The following is a 23,126-nucleotide window of genomic DNA, read 5'->3' as shown; positions in this document are numbered from 1 at the left end:
CATTATGGCAAGACAACAGGGTTATATTGTCTGAATATTTCAGCACCGACCCCATTGTCTGCAAGCCAGACATTATTGGCTATTGTCCCTTTTTTAACCGTGCACGTGTGCCCAGTTGCACGTGTTCTATTAAGTCGTGTTAATAGGTGGATGTTATGTCAATAACAACATGACATCTGCAATGATTTTGAGCACTTTCTGGGTGCTTTAGTGTAGCAGCACAGCCCTTTTAAGGTCCTTCTCGAGCAGCCATAACATTAGACGGGCTTTGTGGGCCCCCTGCAGGCGTCACGGGCAGACGTCGCGAGGCTTTTCTCTGAAACGAATTTAGGAAAGCCGACTGACAAACAAAAAAAAATGTGTCGAAGAGGAGTGAGCGCCATATTGGACTCAAACACCAAGTGAATTTGAGGTGAATTTTCTCCTCGCTGACCGCAGCAGATGTGAGGGGTAGTTTTAAGATAAGCCAGCGGGGATGAATGGCTTACACTGGGGCATGTTGCCTGCCGAGGGGGCCTGTATGGCGGGGCGGACAGGTTCTCTGCCAGGCCTCTTTTCTTACTGTAATTGAACACACTTGTATGGTGGCAATATGTCCTTTCATTCTTGCAGGCTTCCTCCCTTCTCTCCCTGCAAGAAGCCATTCGCGCAGACCTCAGAACATCGCCGGCTCCAAAATTCCAAGTGTTCTGCAGCCCCGAATGGCGTCACTTGATTGGCTGAGAGCCTATCAATCATGCCCTTAGCCGCACCCCTCCCCCCATTCAACCACTCGCCTCTCTTTTCCAGTGTGTTTACTACACTGCCGAGCATAAGGGAGACACTCGTCTTCACATGCACTGAACCCACTGAGAAAAACAGTTTTTAGTTGTATTTGTAAGAAAACCTCCAAGAGATCAACATGCCCAAGAGAAAGGTACGTATTCTGAAAATAATAATAAATAGTTTGAGGGGTATATCAGCTTTGAAGGCATTGCAAACGATTATGAAGACAGCCCTCTGAGACATTACTTAATTATAACGTAATGTATATCCGTTTTTGCTCGCTGGTAATTTTTGCCTATTTTCTAGATATAATGTACATTTTTTATGCGTTAGAATGAATATTTTCCCGCTCGGACCCGGCCTTTAAAACGCGTATTCTCGTTAGAACCGCTGTCCTTTGGGGAGTCAGAAGTCTCTTTCGGTCTCCATGCAGTTAAAGCACAAGCAGCAGCCATGCTTTGCAGCTCTTGTCCACCTTCGTCGCCGATCTACCGAGAACAAACGCTTCACTTATCGCCAATTCGCCACCAAACCGGCGAAAAGTGGCACCAGAAAATGCTTTAGTGCCTTTACTTTGCATTTTGGTCGCAAAAACAAACACTCGCCGTCGCGTTTCGATAAAATTGTATATTTTCTCTCTTTGTTCATGGTCCCAAATGGCTGCAATGACGTGGCTCTGTCGCGAGGGGGCGCGCGTGAGCCGCGAGCAGGTCCCTCCCCCTTCTCAAAGACTCCCGCGCCTCCTTTCAAATCTGAGCTTCATGCATTGAATGAGAGAAAGATATGGGGGAGAGAGAGGGAGAAACAGGGCCTGGGCCCTCAAAATATGGCTCAAGAGACCCACATGTCTGAGCTCTCATAGCAGAATACTGAAATTATGCATTACCTCCACATTTATGGGCTGTAAGCCTTTAAAATGACCTATATTTCACATAAAATTTTGTTTTCTCATGAAACCAACAAGTTTTTTCGGCAGCTCTGTAATTATCGGCAATATGTGCCTAAAGTCTTTAACAACTGTTTATTGTTAGTTTAAACACCATTTGTTGCCATAATAATGCTATTTAATTTGTATTTGATTTTAACCTGTTGTATTTGTGTTTTTCAGGCAACGGTAACAGACGGAGGCGAGAGGGATGAGGTAAGAAGGGGTGCACCTAAGTAAAACCTCATACATGTGATTAAAATTGAATTTGTATTGTTATTTGGTAATTGGGGGGGCATTATCAGGAATAAAGCACTAGTATTGCATTTAAATGTGTGTTTCCTGAATACAGTCAAAGTCACAATAAACGATCCATAATAATAGTCTTTGTTCTGTTTCAGCCTCAGAGGAGATCAGCTCGGCTATCAGCGGTAAGAAGGCACTCATACAAAGTCAACTAACTAATTTACATGAACAAATTCAGTTAAAAAACATGGTATTCAGGGGAAATGCTCAAAATGAGTAAAACATTTATATTTTGCCCTAAAAGAATCAAAAACAGCTAAAGCAATGGCTTTCTTTTCATAATGTGCACAATTTTGATTCCTACCCATACCAAAATAAAAAAACATGCGATTTTTACATAATTAAGCCAAATAATTAGTCATGAGTATGTAAGTCGTTAATGAGGTAGAAATAAAGTGATCAGGAGTCCCTTAGAGCTAAAATAATGCTTTATTATACAAATTAAACATCATTTGGAAAGTTATTTTGGTAGTAAAACTTACAGGGCTGTTAGAGTACATACTAAACACCAATATTGTGTATAATCTCAGACTAATTACCTTTAGGAACTTGACATTGCATAAGTTCCCTAATAAGCGCAGAGGATCAGTCATATTAATGTAAAAACAGTTTAAACATTTAAAGGGAATATTTAAGCCTATATTCCTATTCATCCCCCAAAAAGTTAAGTGTCATGGTAGCCTAAGTCTTGTAGTATCTTAAAAAATATTATTTTGCAAAGAATGTGTAGCCTTTACTTGATCCCTTTTCCTTTCTTCTCCATCACAGAGACCGAACGCTCCCAAGGTGGAACCAAAGGTTAAGAAGGCAGCAAAGGTAAAAGATGCTAGCCTTGATCCGGAATTAACATGTATATAAAAAAACTGCCTGCTAACCAGGTGTCTTGTGTTGCCCCTGCAGAAAGAAAAAGCTGTGAACGATAAGAAAGAGGACAAGAAGACCAAGAAGGCGAAGGAGAACGCAGAGGCCGAGGCAAACGAGGAAAACCACTCTGAGAACGGAGACGCCAAGACCAACGAGGTACGAGGACTCAGAAAAACATCCGTTAGTTTATACTGACACTAACAGTAACGATTTGAAATAGCTCAAAGTTTTAAACTTGTTCTGTCTTACAGGAGGAGGCAGCTCCTGAGGAGGCCAAGGAGGAGGCCAAGTCCGAGTAGCACCACTGCCCAAACTTCTCCTCCTCTAAAAGTCCCCCCCCCTCTCCCATCCCCTGAATCCCCCCAGCCAGCCAGCCCCCTCCCCAAGTCTCTCACACGGTTTCCCTCCAAGGCGTATTGTTAACAGAGGAATATTTTTATCAATGATTTTATAAGTATCCGTACAGATTTTTAGCACAAAAAGCAAAGCTGATTATGGAGCGCCTTGCAGATTTGCAGTGGTCATATCATGTGTCTGCAAGCAAGATGAACACACTAAAATCTTTTTTAAATGGCATTTCATGATTGTTGAAGGCTTGTTTGGTGTAGAAAGTGCGTCCCTGCCGGATTGGCTATGTCGTGAGTTGTGTATTCCTGTGTTTCTCCTCCCTCTCCCGATCTCTCCTCACCCTCCCTCTTCGCCACAGATTAGACCTTCCTCCCTCTACAGTTCAACCTTTTATCCATGTTTTATTAACAGTTCAGCCATGTTAAAGTGGGTGATTCTTCTAGACCTCTAATGTGCAGTGAGTTCCCTTTTGCTTCTGTCTGTTTTCTTTTTTGTTGTTGTTTTTTTTTCATTGAAATTGTGTTTTAAAAAAAAAAGCGTGTTGAAGCGTGTTGTCCATAAGAAAGAGGAAGACGAACATGTGAAACATTCCGGGAACAGTGATGGCCTCCGACCTGTCTCCTAGACGACACTGCGTGCGGAAACAGCTCCTGCTCCATCCACGCTGTCATGTCAGCTTTTCTAAAACACTCTGGTTTTTTTAAACGATCGAATTTGGAAACCCTCTCTGACAAAATGCAGGTGTCTGGTCCCTCTCTTATGTTCTGAAATTCTCTTAATAAAAACGAGTCCTGGGAATTTTCCTCGATATCATGTGTCTTGAGTTTCTTTCTTCAAAAGATTCAAATCGATTGAAGTTTGTTTCAAAATCAACACAATATAGACCATACAAAAAGTAAAAAAGGTTTCTTTGTAACCCTTTGAAGTCCTCTTCAGGCTCTTATTTAAACTCCTGTGATTTGTAAGTAAATGTATCATCTTAAAATTAAATTATAATGCTACATTGTAGCTTTAAAACTTCTAGTTCTATTTTAATGCACTCCATTATTAACCACATGTAAGAGCTTGTTGGTGTTAATCTGCATGCAGAAATTTAAATTAGACCTTTAAAACATAAAACAGGATTCAGACGGCAGCTGTGACCTGACTAAATGAAACATGCTTGTACTGCAATGTAACTGTAGACCACCTTGCTTTGACACAGCTGCTGCAGGATACAGATTCTTAAACGTGGCATTTAGCATTGTCTAATTCAACAATGGAAGTTGTTGATCCTCCAAACTCGCTGTAGGTTTAGCTGAGGATTCAAACAACCAGGATTGATCCCACAAATATGTTGCTACAGATCCATGAAGAAGGCAGGTCAGGAAAAAGTCAGGTTGGGACACTATTCTAATAAGTACTACGCATACTCCTGGGACACTTAGCTTCCCCTTTCTCCACCCTAAAAGAATGATTCACCTTTGCAATGAATCATTGAAAAAAAATCAAGTAATAAGGCCTCAACTCAAGCCTGTTCCTTTTATGTGAGAGGAAGTTGAAGTGCGGAGGCCTACACCCACTGAAGGACACTATCTTTCCACTTAATTCCCCTTTAGGCACTACACATTCTCCTTTAACTCTACATGAACTCAAACATGAGTGCTGCTGTGAACCACATTCACCTCACACAAAATATCACCAATCTATTCAGCAGCTTCACTTAAAGAGAGCTCCATATTTTGTTCACAAAGCTGCGTGCATTAGCATGTGTTAGAAGCCTGGCAGGCAGAAGCAGACATGAGAAAGTGTCTGTCTGATGAATAGGTCTACTTTTTATTTATTTTTCTAAGCTTTGTTTGTGTCCTCAAGCATTGACAGTTGAATGTAGATGTTAATGCATGTTTTCTTTGCCACAAATTCATTTCATTTATGCTCAAATATGCAAGGGAACATATTTTTTTAATTTAAGGTTCAAACGTTTTGCAATCCCTTCTATATTGATAGTAAAACATTACCATTTAGCTGCATATCAAACCCAAAGGAGCAGGCCTTTTTGTTAAAAACGAGCACTTGTAAGTGTTCTGTTATCTATGAATCACGGCTGACATTTTCCACAGAATATGTCGCAATTTTGTTTTTCTTCCGCTATATCTGTGCAGCAGTATCAGCCCCTCTGACCTGCATTGTCATGGCCGAGCGGCGGGCTCCATTTTGTCGATATATTTTTGGTTGTGTATGCGGAGCGTTATAGCACCGCACCGACGCTAGATGGCAGCCTTGCCTTACAATCTACTCTAAACACAGAGGAGCTATTGCATATTAGATTACATTTTATGAACTGATAAAAAGTGTTACTACTTTCCCCACAGCATATTACAGCTAAATAATGATACAGTGGTAATTTGGCACGGTATAATTGTACCAAATACAGTCATGCTAAAAAGTAAACGAATAAACAGGCAGAAAACAATTTTTTGGGGGGAGAAGCAGCTTTGTATTGGGTGGTATGGGAAGATTATATGTACTAAAGTCATTAACAAGACCATAATAAACAGTGATAATAAGAAATGTTCTTGTGTACCTCAGTAGAAGGAGAAGCTTCGATAAAAACCAGACACTGCCATGGCACGTGCTTAGTCTGTAATTTGACTAATTCATACCTTAATTGATAGGCTACTGGACCTTTGGCCCTCTGAACTTTAACAGCCCTGTTCCTTTGTATTTATGTATGTGATTTATGAATTGTGTTTCTGATTTGTGTATTATGTGTTATGTTGTGTATGTAGTATTGTAATCTTGTTCAAACTATTTAAATGAAGTTTGCTAAAAAGCAGTGCGTACTGTTTTTCTTTTGCCAGGGGGCAGCAAAGTGAACAGGCTGTGTGTATTCAGATGATAGGAGACAGATCATAGGTTTTATTATGAAAACAAACTTCAAAATGATACCTTCAGGCTTTCAACAACAACAAAATCAATGTCCTTTTTTATCTACATTTACCTACTTTAATCCTCTGTCAGTACTATCTGTTTATTTTACCTGTATTTTATACAAAGAAAAATCTCAAGCTGTGATTTCAGCATCCTTATCTGTTGATCAATGGAAATATATTATTGATCAGATAGATAGTTTTTGGATCCAAGACTCTTTCTTCTCCGCGCCACCTTCCCTCATCTCTGATATTCCTCCTCTCATTGATCCGACCATTCATGCTGTCTCCTGTGATCAGCCCTGTGACTCGTTAACGGCTTTGATACTGAGAGGCAGACACATGATAGAGCTAATTATTTCAATATCAGTATATATTTTTGTCTGTCTGTCTGTCTGACCATCTGCCAGTCACTTTTGACTTTCTGGTAATCACAAAGGGATGAGTGCACTCTCATTCTGTCCTCTCTGACTCTCAGATGGGTTATGATATATGACTAAAATAGCACATTTTCTCTTTTTAAACATGCGCATCTCCTATTATGTCATCCCACGCACTTCCATCCCCCCTGTCTCCTCCCCGCAGTCATCCGTTCCCAAACCAGCGTCCACATTACTCCGGCACGCAGCGGTGGTGTGTGAGCTGCTGTGTGTTAGTGTCAGTGGTGGTGTGTGGCATGGAGAGAGGGATGGTGGTGGGGGATTCTCTGCGTAAAAAGATGACCTTTCACGAGGTGATTTAAATGATGTCCTGTCGTCACCAGGGATACCAGTGTGCGACTGAGCATTTGTTTTCAAAAAGAAGGATGTCACACTTTTGCACATGCTTACACAAGTTGCCAACTGATCCACTGAAAACACTGAAATGTTGACTTTAATTAAATGTATCATGTCAACAGATTGCACATAACTGTATACGGTTAGTTGAAAGCATTTATATTACGTTTAATCAATCAATCAATGTTTATTTATATAGCCCAATATCACAAATGTTACATTTGTCTCAGTGGTCTACACAGTGTGTACAGAATATCAGTATGACAATACGACACCCTCTGTCCTTAGACCCTCACATCGTACAAGGAAAAACTTCTGGAGAGAACCCACAGTTTAAAGGGAAAAATGGGAGAAACCTCAGGGAGAGCAACAAAGGAGGGATCTCTCTCCCAGGACGGACAGACGTGCAATAGATGCCGTGTGTAAATTGAAAAGATAATACATTTGCAACATAGGTAGACCAAATGTTTGGAAATGCATGTGTGTATAATAGGAAGATGAATCCACGAGGATATCCATCCATGACCTATGATCCAGGACCACAGCCACGACTCAAGATCCAGGGCTCGCGATCCAGGACACAGGACCGCAGGATCATCCATGTCTCCGGATCCCGGGGTATATAGACACCAAAAAGAAAGAAATGTGGGGAAGCTGGGTTAATCGGAACATGAGAGTACACAGGTATAGACAGAGAGAAGGAAGAAGTAAGATGTCCCCCGACAAACTAAGCCTATATCAGCAAAACTAGGGGCTGAATCTAATCAGCCCTAACTATAAGCTTTATCAAAAAGGAAGGTCTTAAGCGCACTCTTAAAAACGGATAGGGTGTCTGCCGCCCGAACACAAACTGGAAGCTGATTCCACAAATGTGGAGCTTGATAAGAAAAGGCTCTGGCTCCCATTGTACTTTTAGAGACTCTAGGAACAACCAACAACCCTGCATTCTTGGAACGCAATGCCCTAATAGGACAGTAGGGTATAATGAGATCTTTAAGGTAAGATGGCGCCTGCCCATTAAGGGCTTTGTAGGCGAGAAGAAGAATTTAAAATTCTATCCTGTGTTCTATAGGGAGCCAGTGTAAGACAGCCAGAACAGGAGTAATGTGGTCCCTTTTCCTAACTCTGGTTAGTACACGAGCTGCAGCATTTTGAATCAGCTGAAGCGACTTGACTGACTTCTTGGTACACCCTGATAATAAGGAGTTACAATAATCCAGCCTTGAAGTAACAAATGCATGGACTAGTTTCTCTGCATCGTTTTGAGGCAAGATATGCCTGATTTTTGCAATGTTACGTAGATGGAAGTAGGCGGTCCTTGAAATTGATTTTATGTGGGCGTTAAAGGATAAATCCTGATCAAATATAACACCAAGATTCCTTACAGTCTCACTGGAGGCCAAATTAATGCCATCCATAGTTAGTATATCCTTAGATAATTTGTTTCGTAGATTCTTCGGGCCAAGTACAATAACTTCAGTTTTGGTCGTGTTTAACATCAAATATGTAAGGTCATCCATGTTTTTAAGTCCTTGAGGCAGTCTTGAATTTTATTTAGATGATTAATTTCATCAGGCTTGATTGATAAATATAGTTGAGTATCATCCGTATAACAATGAAAGTTTACAGAATGATTCCTTTAAATATTAGGTTCAACCAAATGTTATTGCTTCAACTAAACTAATAAAGTGAAGTGACATTTGTTGACATAACACATTTAATTAAAGTCAATGTTTCAGTTTTTTCAGTGTACACATTGTTGTGTGTGACATTAAAAGCCTAAGTGAAATGTCCTCCCATCCTCAGTGATGCTTGAAGTGACCAGATGTTGCGTAGCAAGGTTCTGCACTCTGAGGGAGGATGTTGCTGTCTGGCTGCCTTAAATTGTTTGTGTTGTTCGACATTCTTGTTTATCTGCGAGGCTGGCTGCACCCTACGTGGGATGTACAAGAGCGAGTGAATGGGAAGAGGCAGGGTGAGAAGGAGAGAAAGAGAAAGTACCGGGAGGTGAGGAGAGAGGGTGGGGGAGAAGAGCTGGATGCAGATGGGGATCTATTCTCTCCAGCACACGCATACAAGATGGAAATGAGTGGGCGTCTGTGACGTCAATCAGTGTAGATAGAAACACACACACACACACACACACACACACACACACACACACACACACACACACACACACACACACACACACACACACACACACACACACACACACACACACACACACACACACACACACACACACACACACACACACACACACACACACACACACACACACACACACACACACTCCCCTCCTCCACCGGTCCCATGCTAATACATGCTTCAGTGCAAACAGCAGCAGTGCCACACACAGATCACACACATAAAAACAAGCACACATATACACAGATAAGCATACAGAGACACACAGACAAACTCTGACCTGGCTGATGATGTCAGACTCTAGTTTCTTTCATTCATAAGAAACAATGTAATATGTGCTAGAATGAGTGATTAGAGAATTGTAATAAAAACTTATTTTTGGGGTAAACATATAGCATCATAATTCTTAAGGCTCAAGGCATATTGACAGGAAATGGTATTAATATTGTCCATGTGTATACCTCAGAGGTGGAAGATGTACTCAAATATTGACTTTACTGATAGCCTACAAGTAAAATTGCCACAAGGAGAAGTACAAAATCCTACACTTGAAAGTCCTTCATTTAAATCATACATTAGTAAAGCAAAATATACTCTACAAATACGGTTAGGGAGGTATGCCAATTTGTGTTGGTTATTATCAGTATCGTATTAGATTAAGAAAATTGACTTTTATTGTAGTTGAGATTGCAACTACTTTATAATCTAGTCGTTCCTCACAAGATACTTCTGGGTGTTGTGAGATAATGAATAGGGTAAAGAAGTCAGTTCCTCTACTCAAATGTGTATAAATATTAAATTATTTAGAGTATTTGGCTAAGGATCCAAGAGGCAATCCGAGAAGTTTAAAGAGGAAATATAGAATTTTGGTTGAACTGCTCACAACTCATATATATGTTAAACAGAGAGCTAAACTGAGGCATAGGTTGCAGGCCCAAAGGTTTGGAAATACTAGTTTAATCTTCACTAATCATTGTGTTTACAGGCTTATGCTAGGTTTTTCATGTCAATTTTTCTTTTTTTTGGTCTTTAAAGCAACTTATGCCAACAATCAGATACATGTAATGCAGTAGAATGTCTCCCTTTGAAGTCACATATACTTAAACAAAAGTATCTCATTACATTACATGTTACTTGTTTAGACGCTTTTATCCAAAGCGACTTACATACTCAATACTGTGGACAATCACCACAGGAGCAATTTGGGGTGAAGTGTCTTGCCCAGGGACACAACGACATGCTGACTGCAGTGGGGTTTGAACCTGTGACCCCCCTGATCCGAAAACCTATGGACAACCCACTACGTCACAAGCCCCCCAAACCTCAAAGTTGTACTTTAGTAAAGTACTAGTTAAGTAAATCTACTTTTCTCCTTCTGTTAACCGCTTTCGTTTTTTTGCAGCAATTTATTTTAGCAACTCCACAATGAGTTTGGGCTTGAGAAGAACAGATTTTAAAATGAATAGTCAAAATCAAAGCAACAGATGTAGAGATGTGCTGATCTTAAGTTATGGGTCAGGCACTGTGACACTGGATCCTACGTTTACCATGATGCATCGGAATATCATCTTTGATTACTAGAACATACATGGTAAACATCAACGTCTCCAGCAATGGGAAAGCTAAAGTTTAAAAAGCGGCCTTAGTGTCAGAAAATGTGAAGTCTCAAGCCAAGAAAACTTTGATCATTTTCCTAAAAGCTCAATAGTTCATGGGAAATAATGTCATTTTCTATGCCAACCAGATGGAATGCCAATATAAAACAATAACCTTCACTTTATTCAGAGCTTATTAAGCTTTAACTATGCAGAAAGTGGCCTATGCTGCTGTGTGAGGTAAAACATTTGGTATTCTTCTAAACCATCATCTACAGTGCCAACCCAGTCTCATGGCATTTCGTGTTCACCAACACGATTTTTAATCTATTGATTTGTGTTCACCAACATGATTTTCCCCTTTTTTTCGTGTTGCACAGCACGATTTTAAAAGCAATGTATTTCTACTGGTAATGACGCTCATGGAAGCAGGGCATTCGTTTGTGTCGGCTGCCCTTAAAGGCAATGTGAGCGTCCATTCCCATTGGATAACGGATAATTGTACACACGGAAGTAAGTATTCCCCTTACTGTTGATTGATTTTACAGTGATATCTGCACTACTCATCGACTAAAAAACACCAGATTATCCTTGTTAATTACACAACATTGATTGGTTTAAATTGTGTGCAATGCTTTTGTATTTTTCCCCTTCGATTCGGAGAAACAAATATTTTTTCGGAGTAAAGGATGGCAGAAGACACTACACTACCCAGAATCCCCAGCTATCGTTTGGACTACACCATGTGCTCTGTTTGACAAACCCCGTGATAGTCCTCAAGCTCTGTGATTGGAGAGTGTGCTCCGAGGGTTACGCCGAGCCTCGAACAGCACTTGAAATGGGATGGAACCACGGCAGACTGTCCAAAACTGGATTTGAACGGGCCAGCTAAGGTCAGAAGAGCTTTATTTAACAGCTGGTCTTATGTTTGTGACCCCTGTTGTTAATTGATATCATTACATTACATTACATTAATTGATAAGCCTGAAACATGCACTTGTCAAGGTTCAGAGGCAAATTTTGCAAATATGGCAGTAGCCATCGATCAGCTTAACCTCCTAAGACCCAAGCTGTTTTTTTATATGCATTTTTTATTTCTCTTTGCTATTTGGGCTTATTGGAACCTGATAAGTATAACAACTAAGTATCATCTTTTGACATGATGTACTTTTAGAGAAAAATGATGTCCACATATGTGGACACTCGTTCTGAATTTCCAAAAAAGTCATAAGTCACCTTTTTGTAATAGAGTGAAAAACTATTTTATTTCCACCTTGAACACAGCAGTTTTTCCTGGCTGCTTTTGCATGTATTAATAACTTATACACACATCATTTTGCATGTTTTGAACATCTGAGAGTAAAAACAACATGAAAACACTGCATTTTTGCTCCTTTTGGACTGTCACAACTACAGTACGGCTCATTTAAAACGCTACAAACAGTTGCAGGAAGACATCATATGCCTGTAACAAAATATAAAACATTCAAAGCATTTTGCATTGTCACTGTTGCATCTAATAATACCACATAGGCTACTGTTGTATGTGTTTTGAACATCATTGTGAAAAAACAAAACAGTCACAAAAACTTGGACAGTTACAGTATGGCTTATGTGAAATGTTGCATTGGTCATGTAAAAAAATAAATAGGAATGCCCTTTTCTTTAGGAACATGTACACACCTATGTGTGAAAGGCTGTGTAACAGTTGCGATCGCCTTGCAAGCACAAGAACACTTTGCAGGTCACACAACGCACTCGGGTTCTTCCAGTGCAGCCTGCTACCCTGCAGCGCGCCGCGTTCTTCAGGCTGATCATCTCTGGGAGATGGGCATTCGCCCTCCTGCGGACCGAGACATGGGGCACTGCCGTCACAAAACGTTTCTTCCCTTGATTTGAGTTGTCTTCTTCCTCTGACTGTTCAGAGAGGTCTGCATCGCTTCCTTGACCGTGATGCTGGGCCAAGAGGGTCATAGCCATTTCCGTACGGAACTCAAGGAACTGCATGATGCTCTTCTTTGGTGCAGCACATATTGCGAGGTCTTTGCGGTAGAGCAGCCAGCTGTTGGCTAAAGCCAGATCCGTGAAGTGCATTAGCATCCGCATCGTCCACTTCTTAGTACGGGCGCTCATGCGATAGTAGCTAATCATTCTATCGATCAAATCAACTCCACCCATCTTGAGGTTGTACTCACGGACAATGCTTGGTCGCGAGACAGTCACATATTCTTTCAATTTCTTGTCCCAGCGCTGGCAGGTGTCTTCAGGCTCTGTGCCATGAACAACAGACATCATCAACACTGGTTTGTTGTCGTACCACTTCACTACACACAACTTTCCGTCTTCAGTGGAAAGTTCTGATGAGGTATCTCTTCCTGTGTTTTTCATGGTTTTGTCAGAGGCTAGCTTCTCCTTCGCGCCAGCGAGTCGGTTCTTCATTATTGTACCAGTAATGTACATCTCCTTCTTCATCATTTGTTCCACACATCGGATGCTTGTGAAGAACCGGTCACAATACACTTTCGTGCCACGATGCAGAGTTTGACACAGACGAGCCAAGACTAAGCCTCCCAACCCCAGGCCCACCTCTTCTTCTTCGACCTGCTCAAGCAGTGCACCTTTACCTTGATACAGATCAAAGTCCAGCACAATGCCATCTGCTGTAGCACAAACGAAGTTCTTGATGCCAACTGGGTTTGGCTTCATTGGCAGATATTGTCTGCATGGACAGGCTCCTGTGAAAGGAATCATCTGCTCATCAATGGATGCGCATTCAGGTCGATTCTGAGACTTGCAGCCTTGCAGAATCCGATCCAGAAAAGGCCTCACCTTCCAGAATTTGTCCCTCTTCCTCAGATCTTCTGGCACATCATCATCAATTAGCACTTTTATTGATCCCCTCAGTCTGAAGAATCTGTTGCGCGTGAATTTGTCAGTGATGGCAGTGATTCTCAAGGCTTTGGACCAGTACATCCTGATTGTTGGGTATCGGATGCAGGACATCAAAATACAGGCACCAAAAAAGTGGTAAACCTCATCTACAGAGGTGTTGAGTGGATCCCCACTCCTAGACAGTGACATAGCATTAGAGCAATCTGAAATCATTTTCATCAAATCTCTATCTATGTACTGTTCAAAATAGTCCAGTGGGGTCCAGCCATTCCTGTCTAGCTCAGTGTCGTCCTCGTGCACAAACTGGGCAAGGTCTGGCGTCAATGGAGTAGCCCTCCAGCGCAACCCACGTCCTGCACAACCAGAATCAGAATACAAATAGTACTTATTGCAAAGTAAGTTACATATTGTTACCCATGCAAGCAATTCACTGAGGTTTATTGGTGCATAACGTAGTTGAATCTGAGTGGACATTTATATGAAATTTGAAAATGTACCCTCAAGGCATGCTAAAATAATAACAATTACCTTTATTGGGCTGTCCCAGAGTGCTTGGTCCTGGTGTTGGCTCTTCCGAGTAATCATCAGAGCGATCAGCCTCGATCTGCTGAGTTTGACGGCGCCGTCTGGGAGTGCGGGATGAACCTGTCCCTGAACCTGAACCTGAACCTGTCAACAAGTGTTGTAAATAAACATTTTGCTTCCTATCCTTCACCTAGCCCTGAGGCCCTGCCTAAAATAAACAAATATCCACTGGGTCTTGGCTAACCATTATTTGCACCACGGAGACGTTTACGTCCTCTGCTGTGCTCAGTGGGCTGAGGAATGGGGTCCTCATCATCACTACTGTCATCCTCATCCTCACTGCTGCTTTGCTCCTGTGGTGGGGGTTGATAATTGACATCCAGGATGGGATCATCGTTGTCAGACAAGTCTTCCAAATCTGAGTTGTCTCCATCGATTAACCCAAGTAGCTCCAATGTTTGTTGCACAGAAAAACGCTCTGGAAATAAAAACATGAAAAAAATCAAATACAAACCAATGTCATTTATATATGTATGCATTTATGTATTTCTTTGTTATTTATTTCACTGGGACAATGTATAGCTTTTCAACTGCACCAGAGTTAGCTATAAACAACTCTAGCTATTAGCTATAGCAAGGCACATTTGTACTAGCATATTAACATTTTCAACCCAACTAATTTATGTATGTATGTATGTATTTAGTTATTTAATTGTTATTTATTTCATCGGGACAATGTACAGCTTTTTAGCTGCACCAGAGTTAGCTATAAGCTATTTTACTTGTGCACATTTTTACTAACATATTAGCATTTTCGACCAACCTAAGTCCCGATGTACACATACATGTACATCATGTTTAGCAGCATACCAAATTGTTATTTTTACACATTTTTTGTCAAATTTGCATGTCATGACAAACGTACAATGCTTTGATACATATCTAAATCAGAAAAAGCCTTGAAATATGATAGGACTTCTTACCTTGTCGAGGTTTGTATTTGGAGCTGCCACTTGAATGATCCCTTGAGTTTGTCGCCATTTTGAATTTTTACCGTAGTGTGTTGTACTCTTCTGACACCACCAGATGGCAGTGTAAGTGCCCACATACGTGGCCATGAGGCCCCAGTTCAGCAGAATTAAACGACTGTGGTCATATGACCAAAAATGTGATGTCCACGCATGTGTACGCCAAGCCCTAGGAGGTAAGATAAGATATACTTTATTGATCCCAAGTTGGAACATTTGCGTTACATCAGCATGTGTAACAGTTGTAAATATGCAGTGGTGTTTATTTGTAAATCATTTAGTATAATCACACAAATTCTGTGTTTTATATTTAACAATTCTGTGTTCTTTATTTATTGATTGTTCAATACCTGACAAGGCCGGAGATGAAATATCTACATACATCTTATAAGAGTATAATACATTATGTATAATATCAGTTAAGTGCTTCAACATAGTTAACATTGCTGGAGGTATGCACAAATATTGATAGATGTCTTGTAATGCGCTATTGAGGAACCTGCGACCCAAGTTTTTCATTCAATGCATAACTACACCATAGTTGTGTAGGCCTATACGATATGTCAATAAACCTTAGAAAATCTTGAAATCTTGAAAGGGATGTGCAAAATAGTCATTATATACAGTCTTTAATGAACTATTAGTAGAGAATAACGAGTAATTAATATACTTTATAGGGATCCTATTAATATCTAATGATAAAAATAATGAAATTCAATAACATGCTTTAACCACTAGGTGTCCCTTTATATCAGCTGTGCACCTTTATGGTGTAAATACAGCCTATCTACCAATTGGATCAAATATAAAAGTCAGCCGAATTAGTGTTGATACTGCAAGGAGACGTATTGTGTGAAAATAAATGTAAGATGTTGTTTAATGGCTGATATATTTATGATCCACGTCACGTTTTCAGTTCCTCATGTTTGTCTAGAAGTCTTCTCATCAGGGCTCTATAAATACAGAACTACAGCAGATATGTAATATTTAATGCAGCCGAACCGTGTATTACAATGCCGTTATGTGATGACCTCCAAAGAGAAAAGCAAGCACACTCGGAATAAAGTATTATTTTATTTTAAAAAATGTTTTCGGTCTGTTTCCGGTATTTGTTAATGACGATGTGCTGTGAGATGTGAGACTGGAATTGCACAGGGGGAAATAACTTAGGCTATCTTTAGATGCGGATTTTGTTAAACTAATATGTTTGCGCTGTGGACCAACACTATACATTGACGGGGAAGGGGGTAGCAATAAAGATAACACCATTAAACAGTTACACAACATAACAGAAATAATATCGATAGCAGCGTCCCTAGCAACCACCTTGGTAACAATGAAAACGTTCTATGGACGCAATTTCCTGAAGTAATCTTCGTAATAACTAGCAAACTAAAGATCATGTACATCCACTGCACACATAATCTGAAATAACAACTCATATTTCTCGCATCAAATGACATCAAAACGCATTTTAATGACCAAACTAACTTTAAAATAGGCATTTTCCACCGAGAATAAAACGAAGTTCGGCCATGTTTTTTTTTTCTGCAGGGAGAAATTTGAAGATCACGTGACATAGACGCCAGCCATTGGAATGAATGGTGAAAAAAACGGGGTTTGTCAAACAGAGCACATGGTGTAGTCCAAACGATAGCTGGGGATTAGTGTCTTCTGCCATCCTTTACTCCGAAAAAATATTTGTTTCTCCGAATCGAAGGGGAAAAATACAAAAGCATTGCACACAATTTAAACCAATCAATGTTGTGTAATTAACAAGGATAATCTGGTGTTTTTTAGTCGATGAGTAGTGCAGATATCACTGTAAAATCAATCGACAGTAAGGGGAATACTTACTTCCGGGTGTACAATTCTCCGTTATCCAATGAGAATGGACGCTCACATTGCCTTTAAGGGCAGCCGACACAAACGAATGCTGTGCTTCCATGAGCGTCATTACCAGTAGAAATACATTGCTTTTAAAATCGTGCTGTGCAACACGAAAAAAAAGGGGAAAATCGTGTTGGTGAACACGAATCAATAGATTAAAAATCGTGTTGGTGAACGCGAAATGCCGTGAGACTGGGTTGACAGTGTCCCTCACTTTTTTGTAAACGTGCCTTCCTGTCCGCCTGATTGATCGTTTGTTATGTAAGCTTGTCTCTTTGTCACATGGCTCACATTATGATCCATTATTTCGCTGCATCTAGTTTGCATAGTAATTAAAGTAAGGTCTCTGTGACCCAAATGTTCTTGAATGGACTTAATACCAAAGAGACAGACAGGAAGCACACACTCGTCTACCCCTATAATCTGCATCACTGCATAATTTCTTTTGATGCAAGAAGAGTTAAAGTAATGGTGAATTTGAGTCTGAAAATAGCACAGATGTGTTGAGTGGAATAACAGAGTGATTTGATCGACAGGTTCAATCCCTCAAGGTTTACTGAATCAGGCTCCATGTACGCCGTGCATTTGGCAAGTTCGCCTTTAAGAAACCATCCATCCATGTCACGGAGTCATGACGACACAGACTTCTATCTAGAGAAATGAAAAACTATTTTTGAAACACTCCTCGCTGCCTTCGAAGTTTTGCTGTTAGCAAATAAAATAAGAGTGCATCAATTACAATGTGGAGGCAGTGTGTGTATTTCTGATGGAGGGTGTGTGTGGTGGGTGGCACTAGAACTAAAGACGCAGCAGCTACTTTGCCTTGCCAATTGTTCTAGTTCTTTAAGTTAAGTGGTTTTCTTGGCTGTTTTTCATCACGGTCTTATCCTGTTGTACCCTCTGCTGGAAGAGGACTGAGTCATAGCAGTCAAGGGGGAAGATGGGTGGGAGGCACACAGCGGGCAGGGGGTGAGAAAAGTAGAGGGCGTGGGTGCATGGTGCGGGTTAAGGAGGGGGAGGAGGAGGCTGTAGTAAATGAAAAGATGAATGGTGAATACTATGGAGAAATGTTGTCTGCTAGGAAGCATAAAGCCCTCACAAATGATTATGTTTTATATTCTTTGTGTGCTACTAAGTGCTTTATAATAGCAGGATCAGTGTCTGGGCATTCAATAAACATTACTCCCAGGTGAGAGTTGCAGGGGGCTGCTAATCGACAGAAAGTTATAGAGGAATTCATTTTGACAACAAGATGAATAGAGAAAAGCCAGCAGCCATAATTACCTACATTCACACTTTAGACAGAGCAACATGTTTCATGCCTTAAGCCTCTGCTAATGATTTTCATTTATACTTCAGAGGCTGCCTACAAACCTTTCCTTTTTTAACTAGGAGGTATGAATCTATTTGGAAATCTGAAGAAATACTTCTTTTGAAATGATTCAGAGGAATTAAATGTATTGTCCAGAGCATGTGAGGGACAGAAAGAGATAAGGACAGATGTGTGGGTGATGTTCTCTTTTAGTCTTAGTGAGACTGAAAACTGTTTGTTGACGGTGGACGGGTGGGCAGGCCATTAGGAAAATTGATGTGCATGCCGCTGTGTGTATGTGCTGCTGCTCTAACATCACTGCAGGCGTCACTGCAGCCACCTCACAGTGACTCCCCTGTGACTGAAGGCCTGACATCCTCCCACGCTCTCCCCATAAACTCCCCTGCCCCTCTCGGCTTGCATTATCTATAACCTCGCCCTCCTCTCACTCTATCCTTTTTCTTCTCCTCTCTACATTTTCTTATCCATCCATCTCTCTCCCTCCAACATCTTTCTTTTTACTTCGCCCACCTCTTTTTTCTTTGCTTGTTTTTTAATCTCTCACCCCCTCATTTGGTGTGTGGGTCTTCCCTGTCTTCCGTCATGCTATTTGCGCCCACCGTGCTGCCTGTCTCTGTCTCTATGGAAACCCCGAGTGGACAAGAGTAGCTCTGAGGTCTGTGAGACGCTGATACAGAACCTATTAGTTCACACATCTCTTTCTCTCCCAGTGAGCCACATGCTTCCAACCTGGCGCATGCAAGCCCATAGTGTGTGTAAATAGATGATGGAGGATGACGGGGCCACTACCTGCTATCACACAAGTCCTCCCCTACCAGATGAAAAAAGACACCCACATCTTCTCTTGTGCCTATGAATTATCGTTGTTGTGAATTGGGAGCAGGCAATGTGGGAGTAAGGAGGGAGTCCTATTATTTCATTATCCTGTAGATCTCTTCAATTACTCAGTGGAGAAGGGGACCACCTGATGCCACCTCTGCACATATTCCCTTCTGTAGCACACACACACACACACACACACACACACACACACACACACACACACACACACACACACACACACACACACACACACACACACACACACACACGTTTAGACCTCTCATCCCCCTTTTCCCCTTTAGTCTCACACCTCACAGACCGTATTTATCGAACATACATTACATGATGAGGAGGCTGCTGTGTTGTGTAGAACGTGCGTCATTCCGATCCAAACGCATCTGAAGGACAGGTGATTTGTGATAATAGGACTCCTACAGACAGAATTTCACAGCTTTGGGTCGCCCTCCTGGGCACCATTGTGATTTGACGGTCACGCTAAAGTGGATCATTGCAGAGCAATCATAAGGAGGATACGTCAGCTGTACAACATGTTGTTTGGGGAGAAAATGAAAGTAGCTTGGTGTATGAGAACGGAGCACAAAGATGTGAAACAATCAATTCAGAGGAACTGTTAGTTAAAATGTACACATCAATTACTTGGTTTTGGCAATGTGTGATTTTAACGCAGTTTATAAACTTCAATTATCTTAAACAGGACTCCAAAGGATGTGACATTTATGTACACGTCTGACTGCCCTGCCTCTCTTAAACTCACAGTGAGTAGCTGGCGTGGCGAAATAATTTTGAGCGGATAATTTCTGCTAATTAATCCACACTCCCATTTATAGGTTAATCTGGCAGGTACATTTGCCCGTTTGCCTTGAGTACATTACTTTGTAACCTTTGACACAACCAATGCCAGATGTATGCAGTGTAGCTAAGTGAGAGCTAGTTTGCTAACCTTAGCTTGGTTGCTGGCTAACGTTATCGCTAGCAAAATAGTCACAAATTATGTGTTTTTGCCCATTGAATGGATTTTAGCTAACAATAATTGATAAGCAGGGGTCTAGGCTTATGATGTATGACGTAGGCATATCACTTTTGATAATGATTGCTACTATAACCTAATCCAAGCTAAGATTAGCCAGCTAGCTGTTATTTAGAGACTTATGTTGTTTGCTTCTAAACAATAGCTAAGAAAGGTATGCAAATGGTTAGCTAGTTTTTTTTATTATTATCATGAAGCCAATGATCAAAATAAAATATAGAAACATTAGTAACATCATGTTGAAAATGATATAACATTTTAATGTTTTGTCATGCTTTGGCCAATGCCTAGAAAGGCTGCTTGGAATATGGAGTGTAGAGACATGTGCAAGGAACAGGGTAATGACTGCCGAAACCTAGTGGCCACTGCAGTTATTATTTATTAGGATTTCATGACATTTCGACATGTTACCTTTAAAATAATTTGTAGCAATAATTACATATCTGAAGGTTTGTTGAGTTACGCCTTTATTTTATCAAAATGTACATGAAGAAATGACAACAAAGGACCACATTAAAGAAGACATCAAAATGGGCAGCAATAACAGGGGTCAACAACTGAACACATACCCAACCCAGCCCCAGGCCCACCCCATTAACACCCCCAGTGCAGTGAGATAAAGACATGCCAATGATGTCTCACATTTAGGCACTTCATTTCCCTACCAAACCATCTTTGGTCATAGTTGCTGTTTGGCTTTGAACTTGGATTCAAAAGGTTTGAGGTGGATTTAAACTTGTTTCATGTTGATTCTGACTGTGGATTAGAGGATGCTGATTTATGCTGATAGGAGTCACAGAGGTTTAAAATGCACTCCTTCAGTTTAGACCGATCTCAATTGGCCATGTTTAGAGGTGACCCAAAGATGGTTATAACCTGACCACCTCCATAGGGTAAACATTAGCATTAAATAAATCAACACTAGATGGTACAGTACTTCACATGATTACAGAAAGGACTTCACAAGTCAAAGGAATCAAGCACTACATCTTAATACATTTTACCTGAAAACAATGCAGTGTATCTGCACACGATATACTGTAATCAATACACTGTACAGTCTATTGCAAAGGCATTGTTGTTGGCATTTTTCTGTAGGAATTAACCAGTCTGTTTACCACTGAGTATTATCTTGGAAAGTTTTGCAAAAATAGATACATTTTTATTAAATTAAAAGTCTTCGCTTTGACTTCAGGATGTGGTCTACTCTACTGTATATATTAAGCTACTCATGCATCGTCATTAACTGTGTTAATACAGTAAACAGCCTGCCAGTTGGTGTGCACATATGTGTGTATGTGTGGTGCATGCATGTTTGTGTGTTCTGATTAAAGTACTGTACACACTGGTAGACCTGTCCCTTTAAGTATTTTTTTCAGAGTACACCCCTTCAGTAAAGGATTAACAAAGTTACATGAAACTGTTTAAGAAGCATAGTAGTAACAGTATTTGGCAGTGAGAGAACAGTCCTAATTTATCCATGCACAATATCAACCACAGGAAAGGTCCACATTCTGAACAAACCCATTAAGAACAACACAGTAAGAACATGAAAAGAGTGACAAGAATTCAAGAACCTGGAAGTGTGAGTTTTGTGTATATGTGTGTGTGCCTGTGAATGTTTTTGAATGTCAACAGCACAGTTGGTTTCCCAGGGAGACCAAAGGGCTAAGACTCATGCAGTGCATAAAGCATTTTCTGGAATTTCGGCAATATTGGAATAATTATTATTTTCCCACGATGCCCAGATAATTACATTTAATCATATTAGAACCTTACAGAGTACTCAGGGAGTTTACTGTAAAAATCCACTCAATCCCACCCACATAGGTCTATTATAGACCAAACAGTTTATCCCTGGATTATTTTTCCATTCTCCAGCTCTTTCCTCATGAAAAGCACCTTCTTCTTGCAAGATTGTGTGAGTTGTGTAATTATAACTTTTGTGTGTGTGTGTGTTTTAGACTAGTCCAGTCTGTGTGTGCAAGTGTAAGGGGTAGGGTTGGTAAAGCAGAGTTGATCCCGCTTGGGGTATGTAGTAGCTGCAGTAGCTAGGTTCTGCTAAATAGGGGGTATTGTGATCAGCAAGGTATGGGGCAGGCTGGTAGAAGCATGTCACATGGTCTGTGTTGGGGATAATGTTCTGCTCTCCCAGAACCTTCAGCGCCAGCACTGTGATCATATTCAGAGTCTGACGCCTCTCATGTCCCATCAGGCACACTGTGCTGTCGTCGACCACGCGCCGCAGCGTCATCAGGTACTGGTACTTGCTCCTCTCCTCCCCGATAAAGTGGTTCTTCAAGTAGGACAGGATCTTCCTCTGCTGCTCCTGCACGTCAGGAAAATCGATGAAAAAGCGTGAGCACATGTAGCGCTCCAGTGTTTTTATCTCAGTCTCGCTGGCCGGTCGGTAGTCCCTGACCAACAGGTTGCTGTACTTGAGCAAGCCACCACCCCGGATCTCCTCAGGGTTTCTAGTAGCGATTAGGCGGTAGCGCAGGTGATCCATGGCTGCCTCAAAGTCACCGTACATGCTCTCTGCTAGGACCTCGACAGCAGGGACTGAGGCAGTTGCCTGAGGAGCGATGCACTGTTCAGGCATGACTGCATTTACCTTAGGGGCCTCTTTGTTCTCAGGCACAGTGCTGGATGCCTCATCGGCTTCTGGAGGGGCAAATTCCCCGGAGTCTTCAGACTGAGAGTGAGGAAGCACATGTGAGGTGGTGCCAGGAATTGTGATTGGAAAAGAGACTGGCTCTGAAACCCCAGGCAACGATGAAATATAATCGTGTTTCTTTTTATCCTGCAACTGTAGGATAGGATTTCCAGGCTGAGGGGAGGACTCTTTATTCTCATCCTCGCTGTCGGTTTTCAGTATCAAAGGCTCCATATGCGAAGATACCTGAGGTACAAGGTCCTCTGACTCCACCGGTGGAGTGAGGCAGAGGA

The 23,126-nt window shown here is 41.1% G+C and overlaps 2 protein-coding genes across 2 annotated transcripts; one reads left to right on the top strand and one right to left on the bottom strand.

Moving 5' to 3' along the window:
* Nucleotides 1-742: 742 nt before the first annotated feature.
* Nucleotides 743-4,018, top strand: LOC117550700 (non-histone chromosomal protein HMG-14A-like). The gene is made up of 6 exons (XM_034223194.1): nt 743-916; nt 1,874-1,906; nt 2,092-2,121; nt 2,765-2,812; nt 2,897-3,016; nt 3,112-4,018. The coding sequence occupies exons 1-6, from the start codon at nt 902-904 to the stop codon at nt 3,157-3,159; spliced, it is 294 nt and encodes a 97-aa protein (XP_034079085.1). The 5' UTR covers nt 743-901; the 3' UTR covers nt 3,160-4,018.
* A 7,858-nt stretch (nt 4,019-11,876) lies between these two features.
* LOC117550695 (piggyBac transposable element-derived protein 3-like) lies at nt 11,877-15,242 on the bottom strand. The gene is made up of 4 exons (XM_034223190.1): nt 15,040-15,242; nt 14,301-14,534; nt 14,060-14,200; nt 11,877-13,884 (listed from the first exon to the last, which is right to left on the bottom strand). The coding sequence occupies exons 1-4, from the start codon at nt 15,095-15,097 to the stop codon at nt 12,323-12,325; spliced, it is 1,995 nt and encodes a 664-aa protein (XP_034079081.1). The 5' UTR covers nt 15,098-15,242; the 3' UTR covers nt 11,877-12,322.
* Between the last annotated feature and the right edge of the window lie 7,884 nt (nt 15,243-23,126).

This window comes from Gymnodraco acuticeps, unplaced genomic scaffold (assembly GCF_902827175.1).
Source record: "Gymnodraco acuticeps unplaced genomic scaffold, fGymAcu1.1, whole genome shotgun sequence".
NCBI classification, from domain to species: domain Eukaryota; kingdom Metazoa; phylum Chordata; class Actinopteri; order Perciformes; family Bathydraconidae; genus Gymnodraco; species Gymnodraco acuticeps.
The sequence above is the reverse complement of the archived record's forward strand: the minus strand, read 5'-3'. Positions and strand labels throughout refer to the sequence as shown.